The following is a 17,826-nucleotide window of genomic DNA, read 5'->3' on the forward strand; positions in this document are numbered from 1 at the left end:
AAATACGGCTGCTAGAATCCTGACAAGAATCAAAAAATGTGATCATATTACTCCTGTGCTAGCCTCCCTACACTGGCTTCCTGTTAAGGCAAGGGCTGATTTCAAGGTTTTACTGCTAACCTACAAAGCATTACATGGGCTTGCTCCTACCTATCTTTCTGATTTGGTCCTGCCGTACATACCTTGTGACGCTACGGTCACAAGACGTCGGCCTCCTAATTGTCCCTAGAATTTCTAAGCAAACAGCTGGAGGCAGGGCTTTCTCCTAAAGAGCTCAATTTTTATGGAATGGTCTGCCTACCCATGTGAGAGACACAGACTCGGTCTCAACCTTTAAGTCTTTATTGAAGACTCATCTCTTCAGTGGGTCATATGATTGAGTGTAGTCTGGCCCAGGAGTGTGAAGGTGAACGGAAAGGCTCTGGAGCAACGAACCGCCCTTGCTGTCTCTGCCTGGCCGTTTCCCCTCTCTCCACTGGGATTCTCTGCCTCTAACCCTATTACAGGGGCTGAGTCACTGGCTTACTGGTGCTCTTTCATGCCGTCCCTAGGAGGGGTGCGTCACTTGAGTGGGTTGAGTCACTGACGTGATCTTCCTGTCTGGGTTGGCGCCCCCCCTTGGGTTGTGGCGGAGATCAGTGTGGGCTATACTCGGTTTTGTCTCAGGATAATAAGTTGGTGGTTGAAGATATCCCTCTAGTGGTGTGGGAGCTGTGCTTTGGCAAAGTGGGTGGGGTTATATCCTTCCTGTTTGGCCCTGTCCGGGGGTATTATCGGATGGGGCCACAGTGTCTCCTGACCCCTCCTGTCTCAGCCTCCAGTATTTATGCTGCAGTAGTTTATGTGTCGGGGTCTAGGGTCAGTTTGTTATATCTGGAGTATTTCTCCTCGGAGGACCTGAGCCCTAGGACCATGCCTCAGGACTACCTGGCATGATGGCTCCTTGCTGTCCTCAGTCCACCTGTCAACTGTTCTGCCTGCGGCTATGGAATCCTGACCTGTTCACAGGACGTACTACCTGTCCCAGACCTGCTGTTTTCAACTCTCTAGAGACACTCTCAATGATCGGCTATGAAAAGCCAACTGACATTTACCCATTTGCTGCACTCTCGACAACTACTGTGATTGTTATTATTTGACCATGCTGGTCATTTATGAACATTTGAACATCTTGGCCAGGTTCTGTTATAATCTCCACCCGGCACAGCGAGAAGAGGACTGGCCACCCCTCATAGCCTGGTTCCTCTCTAGGTTTCTTCCTAGGTTTTGGCCTTTGTAGGGAGTTTTTCCTAGCCACCGTGCTTCTACACCTGCATTGCTTGCTGTTTGGGGTTTTAGGCTGGGTTTCTGTACAGCACTATGAGATATCAGCTGATGTACGAAGGGCTATATAAATAAATGTGATTTGATTTGATCAGACTGCTCCGTGTCCTTCACAGTCGTGTTGGCGAAAAATGTAAGGGTTTGTGTGAGAAAACTCACAACAATTCTTACCTTGAATGAGTTTCCAGTATGCAAAAGCTTTTTCAGAATAGAACCTGAAATGGAAAGCGTGCGAGTTTGAACAACAGAACAATCCTGACACCACAGAACAGATATATCTTCCAATGCTAGACATTGCTCTGCACATTGAACATATACATCGATGGGGCTGTAGTGGAGCGGGTCGAGAGATTAGACTTCCTCTGTGTCCACGTCACTAAGGCTCTATCAAGGTCCAGACACACACCAACACAGTCATGAAGAATGCACGACAACACCTAGTACCCTGCACAATGACTCAGTTCTGATACTTCCTGTATATAGCCATGTTATTACCTAGTACCCTGCACAATGACTCAGTACTGATACTTCCTGTATATAGCCATTTTATTACCTAGTACACTGCACAACAACTCAGTACTGATACTTCCTGTATATAGCCATGTTATTACCTAGTACCCTGCACAACAACTCAGTACTGATACTTCCTGTATATAGCCATGTTATTACCTAGTACCCTGCACAATGACTCAGTACTGATACCCCCTCTATGTAGCCATGTTATTACCTAGTACCCTGCACAATGACTCAGTACTGGTACTTCCTGTATATAACCATGTTATTACCTAGTACCCTGCACAATGACTCAGTACTGGTACTTCCTGTATATAGCCATTTTATTACCTAGTACCCTGCACAACAACTAGTACTGGTACTTCCTGTATATTTTCATTTTATTACCTAGTACCCTGCACAATGACTCAGTACTGATACTCCCTGTATATAGCCATGTTATTACCTAGTACCCTGCACAATGACTCAGTACTGATACTTCCTGTATATTATTTTGACTTGTTATTGTTATTCCTTTTTCACTGTGTATGTATTCCTCGTGTCACTATTTCTATTATTTATTTATAATCTTTAACTCTGCATTGTTGGTTAAGGACCCGTAAGTAAGCATTTCACTGTTGATCTACACCTGTTGTTTACGAAGCTAGTGACACATACAATTAGATTTGAGCTACAGTTAACACAGAGAGAAGAAAGTCTGTCTGTTCCATCAATACATATTGACCTTGGGGGTGGTGATAAACCAGTCAGGGAGGAAAGGCTGCTCATTCCCCTGATGAAAATGAACATCAATTGCCTGGTGTGCATTTATGAAGCCAATCAGGTCTGTGGTAATCAAATGAGACAATACTCTGATTGCTAAATGCCTGGTTCGCCACTCATCAGGTTAAATCAATGACGCTCCCTGTGTTGGCTAAACGAAGAAAGAAAAAATTGCCAAGAGAATGGAAATGAGAGGGAAGAAGAGAGAGAGAGAGGGAGAGCGAGAGAGAGAGAGAGAGAGAGAGAGAGAGAGGGGACGATGGATCGAGATCAATTTTCCACCAGGTAATGGTCTGTGTAAATGCTTGTTTCACTAGTGGAGGGATCACTGAAACCACTGGGGCCTGTCTTCCTGTCTTACTGGATCTGACTGTAGGAGCTCCACAGCTCCTCTCTAATTCTCTAACCTCCTCTCTAATTATAAGCATTGTCATCTACCCACTTTGGGCAGTAGGGTCAATAGTAGGCAGTTGTCTAGGTGAGAGGTGACTCCTTAAAGCTGGAATCTAGGTGAAACTAGGTGAAACTGCCAGGTCCATTTGGAATATTTAAATCAAATCAAATTTTATTTGTCACATGCTTGGTAAACAGATGTAGACTAACAGTGAAATGCTTACATAGGGGTCCTTCCCAACAATGCAGAGAGAAAGAAAATAGAGAAATAACAGAAAAGTAAAACACGTAATAATAAATACACAGTGAGTAATGATAACTCAGCTATATACCCGGGGTACCAGTACTGAGTCTATGTGCAGGGGTAAGAGGTAGGAAAAAGTGAATAGGCAACAGGATAAAATGCAGACAATCTGCAAAAATGCAGATCATCCAGGTAGCTATTTGGTTAACTATTCAGCAGTCTTATGGTTTGGGGTAGAAGCGGTTCAGGGTCCTGTTGGTTCCAGACCTGGTGCATCGGCACCGCTTGCCGTGTGGCAGCAGAGAGAACAGTCTATGACTTGGGTGGCTGGAGTCTAACATTTTTTTTCCTCAACAAAGAAGTTACTGCAAACAACAAATAAAAAATGTTCCTCAGACGTCATTGCACGCGCGATAGAACATCAGAATATGTTTTTTTGTGTGTTTTTTTTACCACACTGCTCACCTTCGCTTAGTCAGGAAAACAAAAACGCGAACAATGGCGCCTGGGGAAACCAGTGGTGCTGTTTCACCGTTCAAGCATTCTATTCAAACACGTACACAACCCAGGAGACCATCCCACAGAATAGCATCAGCTGAATTATGATGTGTGCAGCAAGCAGCAGGGGACTTTCCTAAAAGGGGGAGGGAAGGAGAGACAGGTTTTAGCTAGTGATTTGTGGACCGGGGAGCAGGACGCGTGTTTGGGGACTGCCGAGGGGGGGGTGAGCCTGCATATTTGGAGTAATAAGCCCCAGGGGTGATTGACTGTCTCACCGCTTTAGCTGCGAAACGACTGACAAACAGAAGATTATAATTGAGGTTATTGCTGGTTGCGAGGATCCTCCTGCTCGCGAGGATGAAACCGAACAAAGCATAATTCAATTACCAATTTGCATTTCAAATTAGAATCTCATTTGCATTTTTCATTTACTTCTCCTTCCACTCCTAATTATTTTCTTCTTACACGAGCCGTTTAAGCGTGGTTGTGCTGATAATCTGTGCTTCCGTGGTTTATTTTGGTGGTTGTAGCAGCAGGAGGGGAGAGAACAGGCTTTTGACTACTGTACCCATGCAGAAGAATGCAAACCTTAGCAGTGTAGGCCTATTCAAGCAGACTAAAGTACTGTAAGGACAAGCTTAGAAACAGCTGATGAAGTGGTACATACCTATACTGTGGAACTGCCATCGACTGTAGATTTTTTCTGGTAGAAGTTGCAGAATTTTCTGGAAAACATGAGAAATATAGTGTAACTATTAGAAAAATCTCCAAACAAACTAATCACTTTTGGCAAAACAGTTAGAGACAGAGCAGAGAAACCTGAACACAAAGGGAGAAAGGAAAGTAAACATTTACTCAATAAGCTTTAAACAACTCAATGAGGTGCTACTTTGATCCAAAACTGTGACAATTGTGCTAAGGGACAATGATGTACACACACCAAACGCATGGCCTTGTTGACAAGCTGCTCAGCCATACATCCTAAAAGCAGGCCAGAAGTAGAGCAGCCTTGTCAGTCAGTCAGTAGTCACTTCTCGCCTCCTCCTCCTGTGTACGTGTCTCTGGCCTGCTATAGGGATGGCCCTGGTGACACGGGGACAACGCTGGAAATGTCATCACCTTGCCAACCATAGATTAACAACTCAATTAGAGCATGCTGACCTTTCAGCAGGCTATCATTATTCCTCCACTGAGGGACAGGTTAACTTGGGGATGGATGGATGAGAGGAATGGGGGGAGAGAGGGATAAGAGATGACACCACTGTGGAATGCGCAGTGTGGCGGTCAGTCAGATAATGGCCTGTGCATTGTGGTTAATTGATGATCCACTTGGTTCACCACTCATTGCCCCTCATCATTGACCCAATAAGTCAAATACCATTTGCAATTTAGAGGTCTAAAGCCCAGTGCACGGTGCTCCTTTGAGAGAGAGATACAGAGAGAGCAACAGAAGAGAGACAGAGGAGAGAAAGATTAGAGCTGAGAGAAAAGAGAGACCTCTGAAGATGAAATCCTCACCAGCAGTAGCAACACATGTGAGCAGAATTTGCAGTGAGTCTTGAGAAAGGAAGAGTCCATACTTGCAGAGCGTGTCTCCACAGCCGGAGAGAGCGAGACCAGAGAGACCAGAGAATGGATCAGTGGCCAAGAGCAGAGCTGCCACACCACATTATGCTGCGACTTAGTGGCTTCCTCACATTTGTAGTACTACCCGCTCCTCTTTCTCCCTCTCCTCCTCCACTCTCAGTCTCTATACCTCTGTATGTCACCTCCAGTCTCTGTAGGTCTCCTCCTCTCTCAGTCTCTATACCTCTGTATGTCACCTCCAGTCTCTGTAGGTCTCCTCCTCCACTCTCAGTCTATACCTCTGTATGTCACCTCCAGTCTCTGTAGGTCTCCTCCTCCACTCTCAGTCTCTATACCTCTGTATGTCACCTCCACTCTCTGTAGGTCTCCTCCTCTCTGTCTCTATATCTCTGTATGTCACCTCCACTCTCTGTAGGTCTCCTCCTCTCTCAGTCTCTATACCTCTGTATGTCACCTCCACTCTCTGTAGGTCTCCTCCTCTCTCAGTCTCTATACCTCTGTATGTCACCTCCACTCTCTGTAGGTCTCCTCCTCTCTCAGTCTCTATACCTCTGTATGTCACCTCCGCTCTCTGTATGTCTCCTCCTCTCTCTGTAAATCCCTCTCCATGATAGAAACAGAAATGTGACAGACAGCAATCACTCCTGGTGCCTGCCTGTGGGACTGTGTCCCTGTTTCCTGGTTGACTCCTCTCTGATTCCGAGCATGATGACACGTCCTCCTCTCTATTGCACCTATTGATGCAGGTTGTAATAAGACATCCCCAGTTCCCAGCATGGACACACTCCTTGGAGCAGAGACTCCCCGCGGTGGTGGGAATGGCAGCTGCAACAATGGGACTATACTGGCTGATATGAAGCTCTGTCAGTCTTATGAAGAGGCTGAGCGGAGTTACACTACTCTAATCTGGAGCTGTACTCCAGGCATAAATATGGGGCCTTACGGAAGGACGCCTCCAACTCCAACCACATTTACAGTTGAAGTCGGAAGTTGACATACACTTAGGTTGGAGTCATTAAAACTTGTTTTTCAATCACTCCACAAATTTCTTGTTATCAAACTATAGTTTTGGCAAGTCGGTTAGGACATCTACTTTGTGCATGACTTCCGACTTCAACTGTACATGATTCACACTTACACCATGCCCAAACCGTACGTCCTCAAATTGATTTTGTCCACCCACACCAAATGCGATCACAACACGCAGGTTGAAATATCAAAACAAACTCTGAACCAATTATATTAATTTGGGAACAGGTCAAAAAGCATTAAACATTTATGGCAATTTAGCTATCTAGCTTGCAGTTGCTGATGCTAGCTATTTAGCTAGCTTGCTGTTGTTGGCTAATTTGTCCTGGGATATAAACGTTGATTTGTTATTTTACCTGAAATGCACAAGGTCCTCTACTCCGACAATTAATCCACACATAAAACAGTCAACCGAATCGTTTCTAGTCATCTCTCCTCCTTCCAGGCTTTTTCTTCTTTGGACTTTATTTGGCGTATGGCATCTAACTTTCATAATAAGGTGTATTACTACAACTGACTGACCGACCCCAGTTCATCTTTCAATCACCCACGTGGGTATAACCAATGAGGAGATGGAACGTGGGTATCTGCTTCTATAAACCAATGAGGAGATGGGAGAGGCAGGACTTGCACCGCGTTCAGCGTCATAAATAGAACTGACTTCTATTTTAGCGCTTGGCAACGTAGACGCTCGTTGGCTCGCGCGGACAGTGTTGGGTGCAATGATTTAATAACATGTATGTGTAAATCTATTTTTGCGACCGGAGCGGTGTGTTCTGCATGTTAGGTTTCCAGCCACAGGGTGAACATGACACTTCTACCAGAGGTGGCCCACAAGGGCTTTCCAGCATTCGCAGACACCCTTAGGAGAACATTGCAGACTATGTTTTTTGTCATTGTGCCACTGATTGAAGCTTAATTTGACACAACAATGAGAAAGTCTGGAGTTTCAACGAGAAATAGAGCGAGAGAGCGATTTTTGTAGGGCAGTCAGTCACAGCGGAGTTTATGATTGAACGGCATTGCAGGCATTCGAACATAACAGCCCAGAGAGCACCAGCAGGTGACTAGAGTGCAAATCAAAGTTTACATAAGTATTCATTACATTTACATAAGTATTCGGACCATTTAGTCTGTACTTTGTTGAAGCACCTTTGGCAGCATGACGCTACAAGCTTGGCACACCTGTATTTGGAGAGTTTCTCCCATTCTTCTCTGCAGATGCTCTCAAGCTCTGTCCAGTTGAATGGGGAGCGTTGCTGCACAGCTACTTTCAGGTCTCTAAAGAGATGTTCAATTGGGTTCAAGTCCGGACTCTGGCTGGGCCACTCAAGGACATTTAGAGACTTGTCCCGAAGCCACTCTTGCATTGTCTTGGCTGTGTGCTTAGGGTCGTTCTCCTGTTGGAAGGTGAACCATCGACCCAGTCTGAGGTCCTGAGCGCTCTGAAGCAGATTTTCATCAAGGATCTCTTCTATCCTTTGCTCCGTTCATCTTGTCTCGATCCTGACTAGTCTCCCAGTCACTGCCGCTGAAAAACATCCCACAGCATGATTCTGCCACCACCATGCTTCACCGTAGGGATGGTGCCAGGTTTCCTCCAGACATGATGCTTGGCATTCAGGCCAAAGAGTTCAAAGAGTTCAATCTTGGTTTCATCAGAGCAGAGAATCTTGTTTCACATGGTCTAAGAGCCTTTGGGCAAACTCCAAGCGGGCTGTCGTGCACATTTACTGAGGAGTGACTTTCGCCTGGCCACTCTACCATAAAGGTCTGATTGGTGGAGTGCTGCATAGATGGTTGTCCTTCTGGAAGGTTCTCCCATCTCCACAGAGGAAATCTAGAGCCCTATCAGAGGAACTATCGGGTTCTTGGTCACCTTCTCCTCCGATTACTCAGTTTGGCCGGGTGGCCAGCTCTGGAAATAGTCTTGGTGGTTCCAAACTTCTTCCATTTAAGAATGATGGAGTCCACTGTGTTCTTGGGGACCTTCAATGCTGCAGAAATTTGTTGGTACCCTTCCCCAGATCTGTGCCTCGACACAATCCTGTCTCGGAGCTCTATGGACAATTCCTTCAACCTCATGGCTTGGTTTTCACTCTGACATGCACTGTCAACTGTGGGATCTTATATAGACCAGTGTGTGTCTTTCCAACTCATGTCCAATCAATTGAATTTACCACATGTGGACTCCAATCAAGTTGTAGAAACATCAAGGATGATCAATGGAAACAGGATGCACCTGAGCTCAATTTCGAGTCTCATAGCAAAGGGTCTGAATACTTATGCAAATGAGGAATATCTGTTTGTTTAAAAAAATATATATTATAAATTACGAAACATTTCTAAAACCTGTTTTCACATTGTCATTATGGTGTATTGTGTGTAGATTGCTAAGGAGTTAATTTATTTAATCCATTTCAGAATAAAGCTGTAATTTATCAAAATGTGGAAAAAGTCAAGGGGTTTGAATATTTTCCCAAGGCACTGTAGCCTACAGCCTATCAAATAGTAGTCTGGATTTAGGCCCACTGGTTAGCCTAAGTAGCCAAACAAAAATATTTTTTTATCTACATTCGGTCTTAACAAGTTTATTAGACGTGCAATCTAGCACAGTCTGTATTATAGAGACATTCAAGAAATGTGTTAATTCTACTCTCTAACCAGTAGCTGGCAGCAACACAATACACTGCAGCTCCTCCTCAAGCTAATGATTACCAATCTGATCAGATTCACATAGGCCATTTCTCTTTACTCCAAGTTAAAGGCAAACTAAACTGAATTCACTGAACCTTACATTTCATAGAACATCTTAAAAATAATCCAGTGACTGTTGCCCAACAGGTACATTTGGACAAAAATAGCAACCTGTAAAATGCATGCCTAAGCCTTCCTCTATACAGCAATGGATCACAGGAAAATGTAGGCCTAGTCTACACTGCCAACCTACATAGTAAGTAGAGTAGGCCTAAATTTACTGGAACGAATTGCAAAAATCACTGAAGCTGGAGTCTTATATCTCCCTCTCTAACTTTAAGCATCAGATGTCAGAGCAGCTTACCGACCACTATAACTGTACACAGCCACAGCTATCTGTAAATAGCACAACCAACTACCTCATCCCCATATTATTAATGACCCTTTTGCACCCCGGTATCTCTACTTGCACATCATCTGCACATCTGTCACTCCAGTGTTAATGCTAAATTGTAATTATTTTGCCTCTATGGCCTATTTATTGCTTTAGCTCCCTACTCTTCTACATTTGCAAACACTGTACATAGATTTTTCTATTGTGTTCTTGACTGTACGTTTGTTTATGTGTACCTCTGTGTTGTTGTTGTTTTTGTCGCACTGCTTTGCTTTTTCTTGGCCAGGTCTCAGTTGTAAATGAGAACTTGTTCTCAACTGGCCTACCTGGTTAAATAATAAAATAGTATAACATTTAATCCAAACACCCGTCAATCCTAATCCAAACAGGAGAGGACGAAAATGCATAACGTATCGACAGTACATGCATGGTCATTATCCTGAAGCATGTTGTAGATATCAAGCTAATAAAAAGCTTTAAGCTCTTCTACCTTTGATGTGCACCAAGGGGGAGAGGAGGCCATTAGCCCAGAGACAGAGACCGAGTAGAGGTACTGATGGGCAGCCATGATACAGGTTGATATTATTTTATTCATGACCTACTTGGACAATTTACATACCCAGTACTTTAATGGTCTGGCTCTGCACGGAACAATTAAACTGTCATCAATCCCAGACAATCGTGCTGTAAGACTAACCCAGTAAATAATGAGAGCTGTGTAAGCCAAGCACTGTCCTGTCCCCTCCCCTCCACTGTATTCTGGACTGGGGCTTTCCCTGTATGGACAGCAGAGCAGACCTAAGCTCAGAGTGCTGAGTCGGGGGCTGGATGACAGATGGCTGGGTCAGAATCAGGTCGCAGCCAAGGGACTGGGGCAGTAGACACACACAGCTCTAAAAAGGTTCCCTGGTCACAGAACCACAGGTTCACAGCCTGTCCCATAACCTCTAACCTGGTCACATAACCACATTCAGTCTCATAACCTCTAACCTGGTCACATAACCTCTAACCTCCTCACAGAACCACAGCCAGTCCCATAACCCCTAGGACAGCCTAAACCCATTCCTGACTCAATCTCTCTCTGGAAAAAACTAGGGCCTGTAGGACCTGCCTTGTTGATAGCGCTGTTAAGGCAGAGCAGCGCTTTATTATGGACAGACTTCTCCCCATCTTAGCTACTGTTATATCAATATGTTTCGGCCATGACAGTTTACAATCCAGGGTTACGGCAAGCAGTTCAGTCATCTCAGCTTGCTCAATTTCCTTATTATTCATTACAAGATTTAGGTGAGGTTTAGTGAATGATTTGTCCCAAATACAATGCTTTAAGTTTTTTGAAATATTTAGGACTAACTTATTCCTTGCCACCCACTCTGAAATTAACTGTAGCTCTTTGTTAAATGTTGCAGTTATTTCAGTCGCTGTAGTAGCTGACATGTATAGTGTTGAGTCATCCGCATACATAGACACACTGGCTTTACTCAAAGCGTTTACGAGATTTTCATCTGTTACTAGCAAATTAGAGATTTTATAAAACTTGTTTCATAAACTACATATGCTGACGTGGGCTATTTAAAAAGAAAATCTGGGATGCTTCATTGTTTTTATTGCTTTACTGGGAAGCTAAGCAGAGGTAGACATGCTCATGTTATTTATGTTAGTGCAAAGTGAGTTGCATACAGTGGAATTCCTACCAGGTCTCACCGCCTCAGTGCGAGCACCATCACTCTGGTTCATAGGCACATGATTACTGCATACAATAACTGTGGGCATTCAACTACAGCAGCAAATAATATGTAATTCATTGAAAAGTGTGTAGCCTGAAGACTGATGCTTTATGTCCACAGGGCTAATATTATGAATTAAGTGTTCTAGAATGAATTAAGGCTTCAAGTTCACATTCAAGTCAGGTGCTACACGCACAAAACATTTGGCAGATACAACTAGATTCAGCCGTGGGACAATTTATTATTGGGCTGTTGGTCAGGAACATAATGACAAATCATTTGTAGACCGCAAATTGATAGCAGGAAGTCCAAACAGATATAATATTATAACCCTGACCTAAAGCGTCTACATCTGGTCTGGACCCGTTACGTGAACTACTGCAACGACCTCGTCATTAACTGATCAGCCCGCTCATAGACTAAGGGCAGATACTGTGTAGTCAGTGTGTACCTATTCTAACGTATGTAGTGTCGGCTGCAGTGGCCTAGCCAAAGCCTGCTCCCTCTTGGCAGTGAGGGCAAAGTGAGGAGGTCATGTGGAGAACAGGTCGAGGCTGGGAGAAAGCAGGCATTATGCTCACTGCCCATCTGGGTGTGATGTCTTAGCAAACACGCAGCATGTCCTCTGCTTTTATGTCTGGCTGTGGAATCTCCTCTGATGATTTGACCCATGCCAAATCTTTCTAGTTTCCTGAGGGGGAATAGGTTTTGTCGTGCCCTCTTCACAATTGTCTTGGTGTGTTTGGACCATTCTAGTTTGTTGTTGATGTGGACACTAAGGAACTTGAAGCCCTCAACCTGCTCCAATACAGCCTCGTTGATGAGAATGGGGGCGTGCTCGGTCCTCCTTTTCCTGTAGTCCAGAATCATCTCCTTAGTCTTGGTTACGTTGAGGGATAGGTTGTAATTCTGGCACCACACGGCCAGGTCTCTGACCTCCTCCTCCTGTTCCTTTTGTCCAGGTGGGAAAGGGCAGTGTGGAGTGCAATAGAGATTGCATCATCTGTGGATCTGTTTGGGTGGTATGCAAATTGGAGTGGGTCTAGGGTTTCTGGGATAATGGTGTTGATGTGAGCCATTACCAACCTTTCAAAGTACTTCATGGCTATGGACGTGAGTGCAACGGGTCTGTAGTCATTTAGGCAGGTTGCCCTTGCGTTCTTGGGCACAGGGACTATGGTGGTCTGCTTGAAACATGTTGCTATTACAGACTCAATCAGGGACATGTTGAAAATGTTAGTGAAGACACCTGCCAGTTGGTCAGCACATGCCCGAAGCACACGTCCTGGTAATCCGTCTGGCCCCGCAGCCTTGTGTATGTTGACCTGTTTAAAGGTCTTACTCACGTCGGCTACGGAGAGCGTGATCACACAGTCGTCCGGAACAGCTGATGCTCTCATGCATGCCTCAGTGTTGCTTGCCTCGAAGCGAGCATAGAAGTGATTTAGCTCGTCTGGTAGGCTCGTGTCACTGGGCAGCTCGCAGCTGTGCTTCCCTTTGTAGTCTGTAATAGTTTGCAAGCCCTGCCACATAAGACGAGTGTCGGAGCCGGTGTAGTATGATTCAATCTTAGCCCTGTATTGACGCTTAGCCTTTTTGATGGTTCGTCGCAGGGCATAGCAGGATTTCTTGTAAGCTTCCGGTTTAGAGTCCCACACCTTGAATGTGGCAGCTCTCCCCTTTAGCTCAGTGTGAATGTTGCCTGTAATCCATAACACACCGAAGACACGTCAACCAGGCACAGACATGGTTTTATGGAGAGGGAGCCTGTAGCCTAGTTTCTCATTGTTTCTTGGAGAGCCGAGACAATTGGAGCTAGTAGCTTTCTACTTTTAGTGAGGAACCTGAAGTCTTACAGGAATTCATTCCTAAAGTGGGATATTGAAGGCAGAGAGATTCTTTATTCTTAGCCCGTCTGTCAAACAGCATTGAAGTGTGTCACAAGCATGGTGTATTCAATAATGGCTTCGTCCCTGCAGCCATCCAGTCACACACAGCTCTGTGCTGTCTGGGGCTGCTGCTTATTTTATGGTTGATTGATTAGCGTAAGTCAAACTAATGATATGGATTTGCCACTGGAAATAGGGCCATTGCAGCACATGATGTCATCATACAAATGTATACAAATTTAAGTATGTGAGTACAAAGACACTGCACAGAATCAACAACAGGCACATTCCTTCCCTTGAGAACAGAAGAAAACGAACCTGTGCACACCTTTTAAGTTTAGTTTATTAATTTGAACTTTTAAAAAAACAAGCACACATAAAACTTGAAAAAGCCATACATGCACATTAATAAAATCAGAGGATAACACACAATAAAGTCTGGGACTTATTTCTATTGTGGTCCTCTTGAGACAAGATGACTAAACAGGATGGAACACAGTATGGCAGTGAAATAATAAAACCAAAACAGAGAAGAACAACATCTATCTCATCATTCCAGTTACATCATAGAGGTTATTCATATGGGCACAGAAGATATCAAACATGTTTACTTTATGTTTAAAGCTGTCCAGAGAGGACGTTGTTTTTATAGGCAGAGGCAACTCATTCCATTCCGAGGCTCCAGTATACAAGAAAGTACCTTTCCCAGCATTACTCCTGAACCTATATAAGCACACATCAGCAACACCTGATCTGGTGCTGTGATTGTGTGCATCCCTAACACGAATAAAGTAATCACTTAGATATCTGGGTGCAGGACTATAAATACTCCTGTAAACCAAACCTAGTCTAATCTGGGACACCCTAGCCTCAACAGGCCAGTTTAGTTCCTGAAAGCAGCTCCTGCCTATGTGAGTATGCAGACTCACCTTCAATACTACCACAATCAGCTTATTCTAGGCTATCTGGAGCTTCCGCTTCATCAGTTTAGATAAGTCCCCAAACCAGGAAGTACTAGCATAGTCAAAATGGCATTGAATGAGGGCAGTAGCTAGCACTTTCATGGAGTCCTTATCAAGCAGCTTGGACTTTCTAGACAAAAGGTTAGTCCTGTCATTAACCTTCCCTGGCACCTTATTGGCCATGCTCACACCTCCCAAGCTTCCATCAAGGATACATCCCAAGTAGCTAACAGAGGTTTTAGTAGTCAGCACCTCACCCCCCTAACTCCACTATGATTTCAGACGACCTACACAATTTAGGTCTGGATCCAAAAATAATTGCTTCAGTTTTCCATAAGTGCAGAGATAGCAAATGGCTTGGAGATAATAAGCTAATGTTAGTAAGCTCTGTGCTAAGTATGCTCTCCAACAGTTTTACTTTTGTGAGACACCAGAAGTGTAGAGTCATCCGCATAAAGAAAAAGACAGCAAGAACAACAATCTTTCATATCATTAATATAACATAAAAACAGCAGAGGCCCAAGCACGCCCCCCTGCAGAATGCCACTGGTTGCCACTCATTGGTTTTGCCTGAGACAGTGAACCATTAACGTCAACTACTTGCTCCCTTCCTGATAAATAGGACTTTACCCAGCCTAGAGGGATACTGCTTAACCCCAGTGCCTCCAGTTTGGAGATTAGGAGACCGTGGTTAACTGTATCAAAGGCCTTCTGTAGGTCAAGCAGTACCATTCCACGCAGATTTCCCTTATCTCTTTCCTGTTGAAGTCAGTCAAGTCAAGTAGACATGAATCAGTGGAGTAGGTTTTTCTAAAACCCGACTGAAAATCGTACATTAGACCCTGTTTGTTAACATATTCATACATTTGCTCATGTACAATTATCTCCAGGATCTTTGGTGTTACACAAAGGATAGATACAGGCATATAATTCCCAGGGTCACACTTTATCACCTTCTTATACAGAGGTATAACTTTAGCTTGTTTCATGTCCCTGGGAAAGGTGCCTTGTTCAAGAGAGAGATTAACGATATGCGCAATACAAGGGCCAATTTGCTCAGCAGAATCTAAAAGAAACCTTGCAGGAATATTATCCAGGCCTGTGGCTGGATAAACTCTGCCAGCATACTGACTACTTTGGCCGTTGCTGCCTTTGCAAAAGAAAAAGAGTTTGAACCCCTAACTCTACATAATACTTCTTGACTTGGTTGCTTCCATACAAACCAGAACTGGTGGGCAGCTTGCTAACCAGCTTGCTGGCAACAGAAGTAAAAAAAAAAATTGAATTAATTTGCAACCTCTGCTTTTTCATATACCATCTCTCCCTCAGCCCAATACTGTTTAGTTTGTTTTTGATGGTACTACTACAGCCTAGTTCCTTAAATGATTTCCAAAGCTTTTTAGGGTCATTTTTGTTCTCAATTATTTTCTCAGCAAAGTAACCCATCTTAGCTTCATCCATCCTCCTCTGTGCTTCATTTCTGTGATGTTTATATTGAACAAAATCAGGCTGCTCTTTAGAGAGTTCTTACATTTTTTAAAGGCCTTATTCCTTGCTTGGATAGATTCTAGAATCTCATGATTAAATCAAGTTCTAGATCTCTGCTTTACCCTGACCAGTCTAATGGGAGACATCACATTCACCACATCAAGGAATCTACATTGAAAGACTTCCCAGGCACTGTCTACCCCCACACTATCTAGCACAAGTGACCAGTCAATTTTACCCACTTCCTCCCTAAACTTTTCAACACAGTATTTTTTGAGTCCTCTGATTCTAACGGTTTTGTGACACTTAAATACATCTTTAAAAATCTTCCTTGTGCAAAATGTAATAACATGATCACTGATTCCATATACTATTACTCCACTCTGCGATATTTTAGATTTATCAGACACCAAAATGAAGTCAATCGTACTTTGCACTGTTTCACATATCCTGTTGGGATACCTTCTTTTGAAACCTTCTATGAGCTTATTCCAAGCCTGCACAATCTATCCCCGTACACTGTAAAGTGAATCATTTTTAGGGCTAACACAATGCGACACACAGTGCTAAGTGTATGTGTGCTCGCAGGTAGACATGGATATCAAATCCATACAGTACCTCCATACAGTATACAGTACATCCATACAGTATTATCAGAGAGAAGGGAACACAACGTGTCAGCTGAAGATCAAAGCTGTCTGTATCAGTCCTGTACACACCACTCAGAGTGAGCTTATCTTCTCAGCACACTGGAAAAGCACACGGCCACTGCAGACTGGAGCTAAAAGGGGACACACTAGGGTTAATCTGCTTTCAATATTACTTATTTTTCAAAGGATAACCTATATGTATTTAAAAGGCATGTGGAATCTGAAGCAATATGACTGTGTGTAGACAGAGTCCTCATACTGTAGAGTCAGGTTGAGAAATCCAGACTGAAATCTAGCTTCATTCCACATGGACAGACAGAGAGCACTTCCTGTCAATACCAGGCTGGATGTCAGCTTGACTGGGGCCCAGGTTTAAAAATGCATGGAGATAGAAGTTCAGTCAGGCGAAAGTGGAGGTAAGGTATCACAAATGGAGTTTGAACTCAGTTTGTTAAAGTTCTCACTCAACAGTCAATACAGGAGAAAGACTGAGCAGCCTACTGGGTCAATAACATACAGAGGACACTGCATACACCTGCAATACCAACATGCCAATAAAGCACATGACACATGCAGCATGTTCTGCACCTCACACCAGTAACAGTGTGTGTGTGTGTGTGTGTGTGTGTGTAAATAAGAAGCCAACTGCAGTGAAACATGATAATATAGGGGACTGATTGAGTATGCCTGGGTAGCTCTCTGACAGAGTTGAGTGTAGGCCTGCTGACACCGTTTGGCCGTGATCTCACACGGAGACCAGTAGGCCACATGTCCAGACCAATCATCTTCCTCTGTCCTGCCCTGCTAGACTGACATCTATTGACACAGTGCAAAGAACACTCCCCTCACTAGGGCTGTGATGATACCAGTATGACAATAAAATGTACATGGAAAAAACGAAAACATGAAGCAGACCAGACACTTTGGTCCTTTAAAAACCTGCTGTATGTTAAATATTATGTGCTATCGATTGGAAATAAATACATGTCACTCTGGATGACAACATTATGTTTATTTCCAACATTAGGGATGTTTTTCTAAAGAAGTTAAATTCACTTCGTGTGTCGTTTCCTTGCTACAATATTAATGAGTATCGCGATACTGGTATTGTCCTGGCCCTACCCCTCACAGACTCCATTCCCACTGAAAGGACCAAACTGCTCCTCTCTCAACCACTCGTCCTGATCCAGAGACTCCCAGTCAGCCCTGCCCTGAGCAAATGTTACTGGAGAGCTGCCTGTTTATATTGGAAACTGGAGCTGCCGTTTCAGTCAGGTGGGGAAACAACGTGGGGGACTTTAACCTCCAGGAGAGGCACCAGAGCATGAAGAATGACAGCACAACACTCACCTCTACTGAACAAAAACACACGAATACAGTACAAAGCAAGATGTCTGCCATCTCTGTGTGCTGCCTTCAACACCAGTGAAAAACTAACTGGTCTTTTTATTCCATAACAGTCTGCTTTCTTTTTCTATTTGAGGTGAATTCAGGAAGTAGGCAGACAGGTGGAATCAGCATAGGGCTGGGAATTGTCAGGGACCTCACGATACGATATTATAACGATTCTTAGGTGCCGATACAAAACACATTGCGATTGTCACGATTCTACACGTATTGCAATTCGATACTGTGATTTTATTGCGATTCAATATTCCAAACATATT

General features: G+C 43.9%; 1 protein-coding gene across 5 annotated transcripts in view; it reads right to left on the reverse strand.

Moving 5' to 3' along the window:
• LOC110498370 (ral GTPase-activating protein subunit alpha-2) overlaps positions 1 to 17,826 on the reverse strand; it is a 190,110-nt gene that overhangs the window by 112,262 nt on the left and 60,022 nt on the right. For all 5 annotated transcript variants that reach the window (XM_036954948.1, XM_036954949.1, XM_036954951.1 and 2 more), the window contains exons 4-5: positions 4,404 to 4,461; positions 1,495 to 1,538 (exon numbers count right to left, since the gene is read on the reverse strand). In XM_036954948.1, the coding sequence (XP_036810843.1) occupies positions 1,495 to 1,538; positions 4,404 to 4,461 (102 nt within the window). The remainder of the gene's footprint in view (positions 1 to 1,494; positions 1,539 to 4,403; positions 4,462 to 17,826) is intronic.

This window comes from Oncorhynchus mykiss, chromosome 19 (assembly GCF_013265735.2).
Source record: "Oncorhynchus mykiss isolate Arlee chromosome 19, USDA_OmykA_1.1, whole genome shotgun sequence".
NCBI classification, from domain to species: Eukaryota; Metazoa; Chordata; class Actinopteri; order Salmoniformes; family Salmonidae; genus Oncorhynchus; species Oncorhynchus mykiss.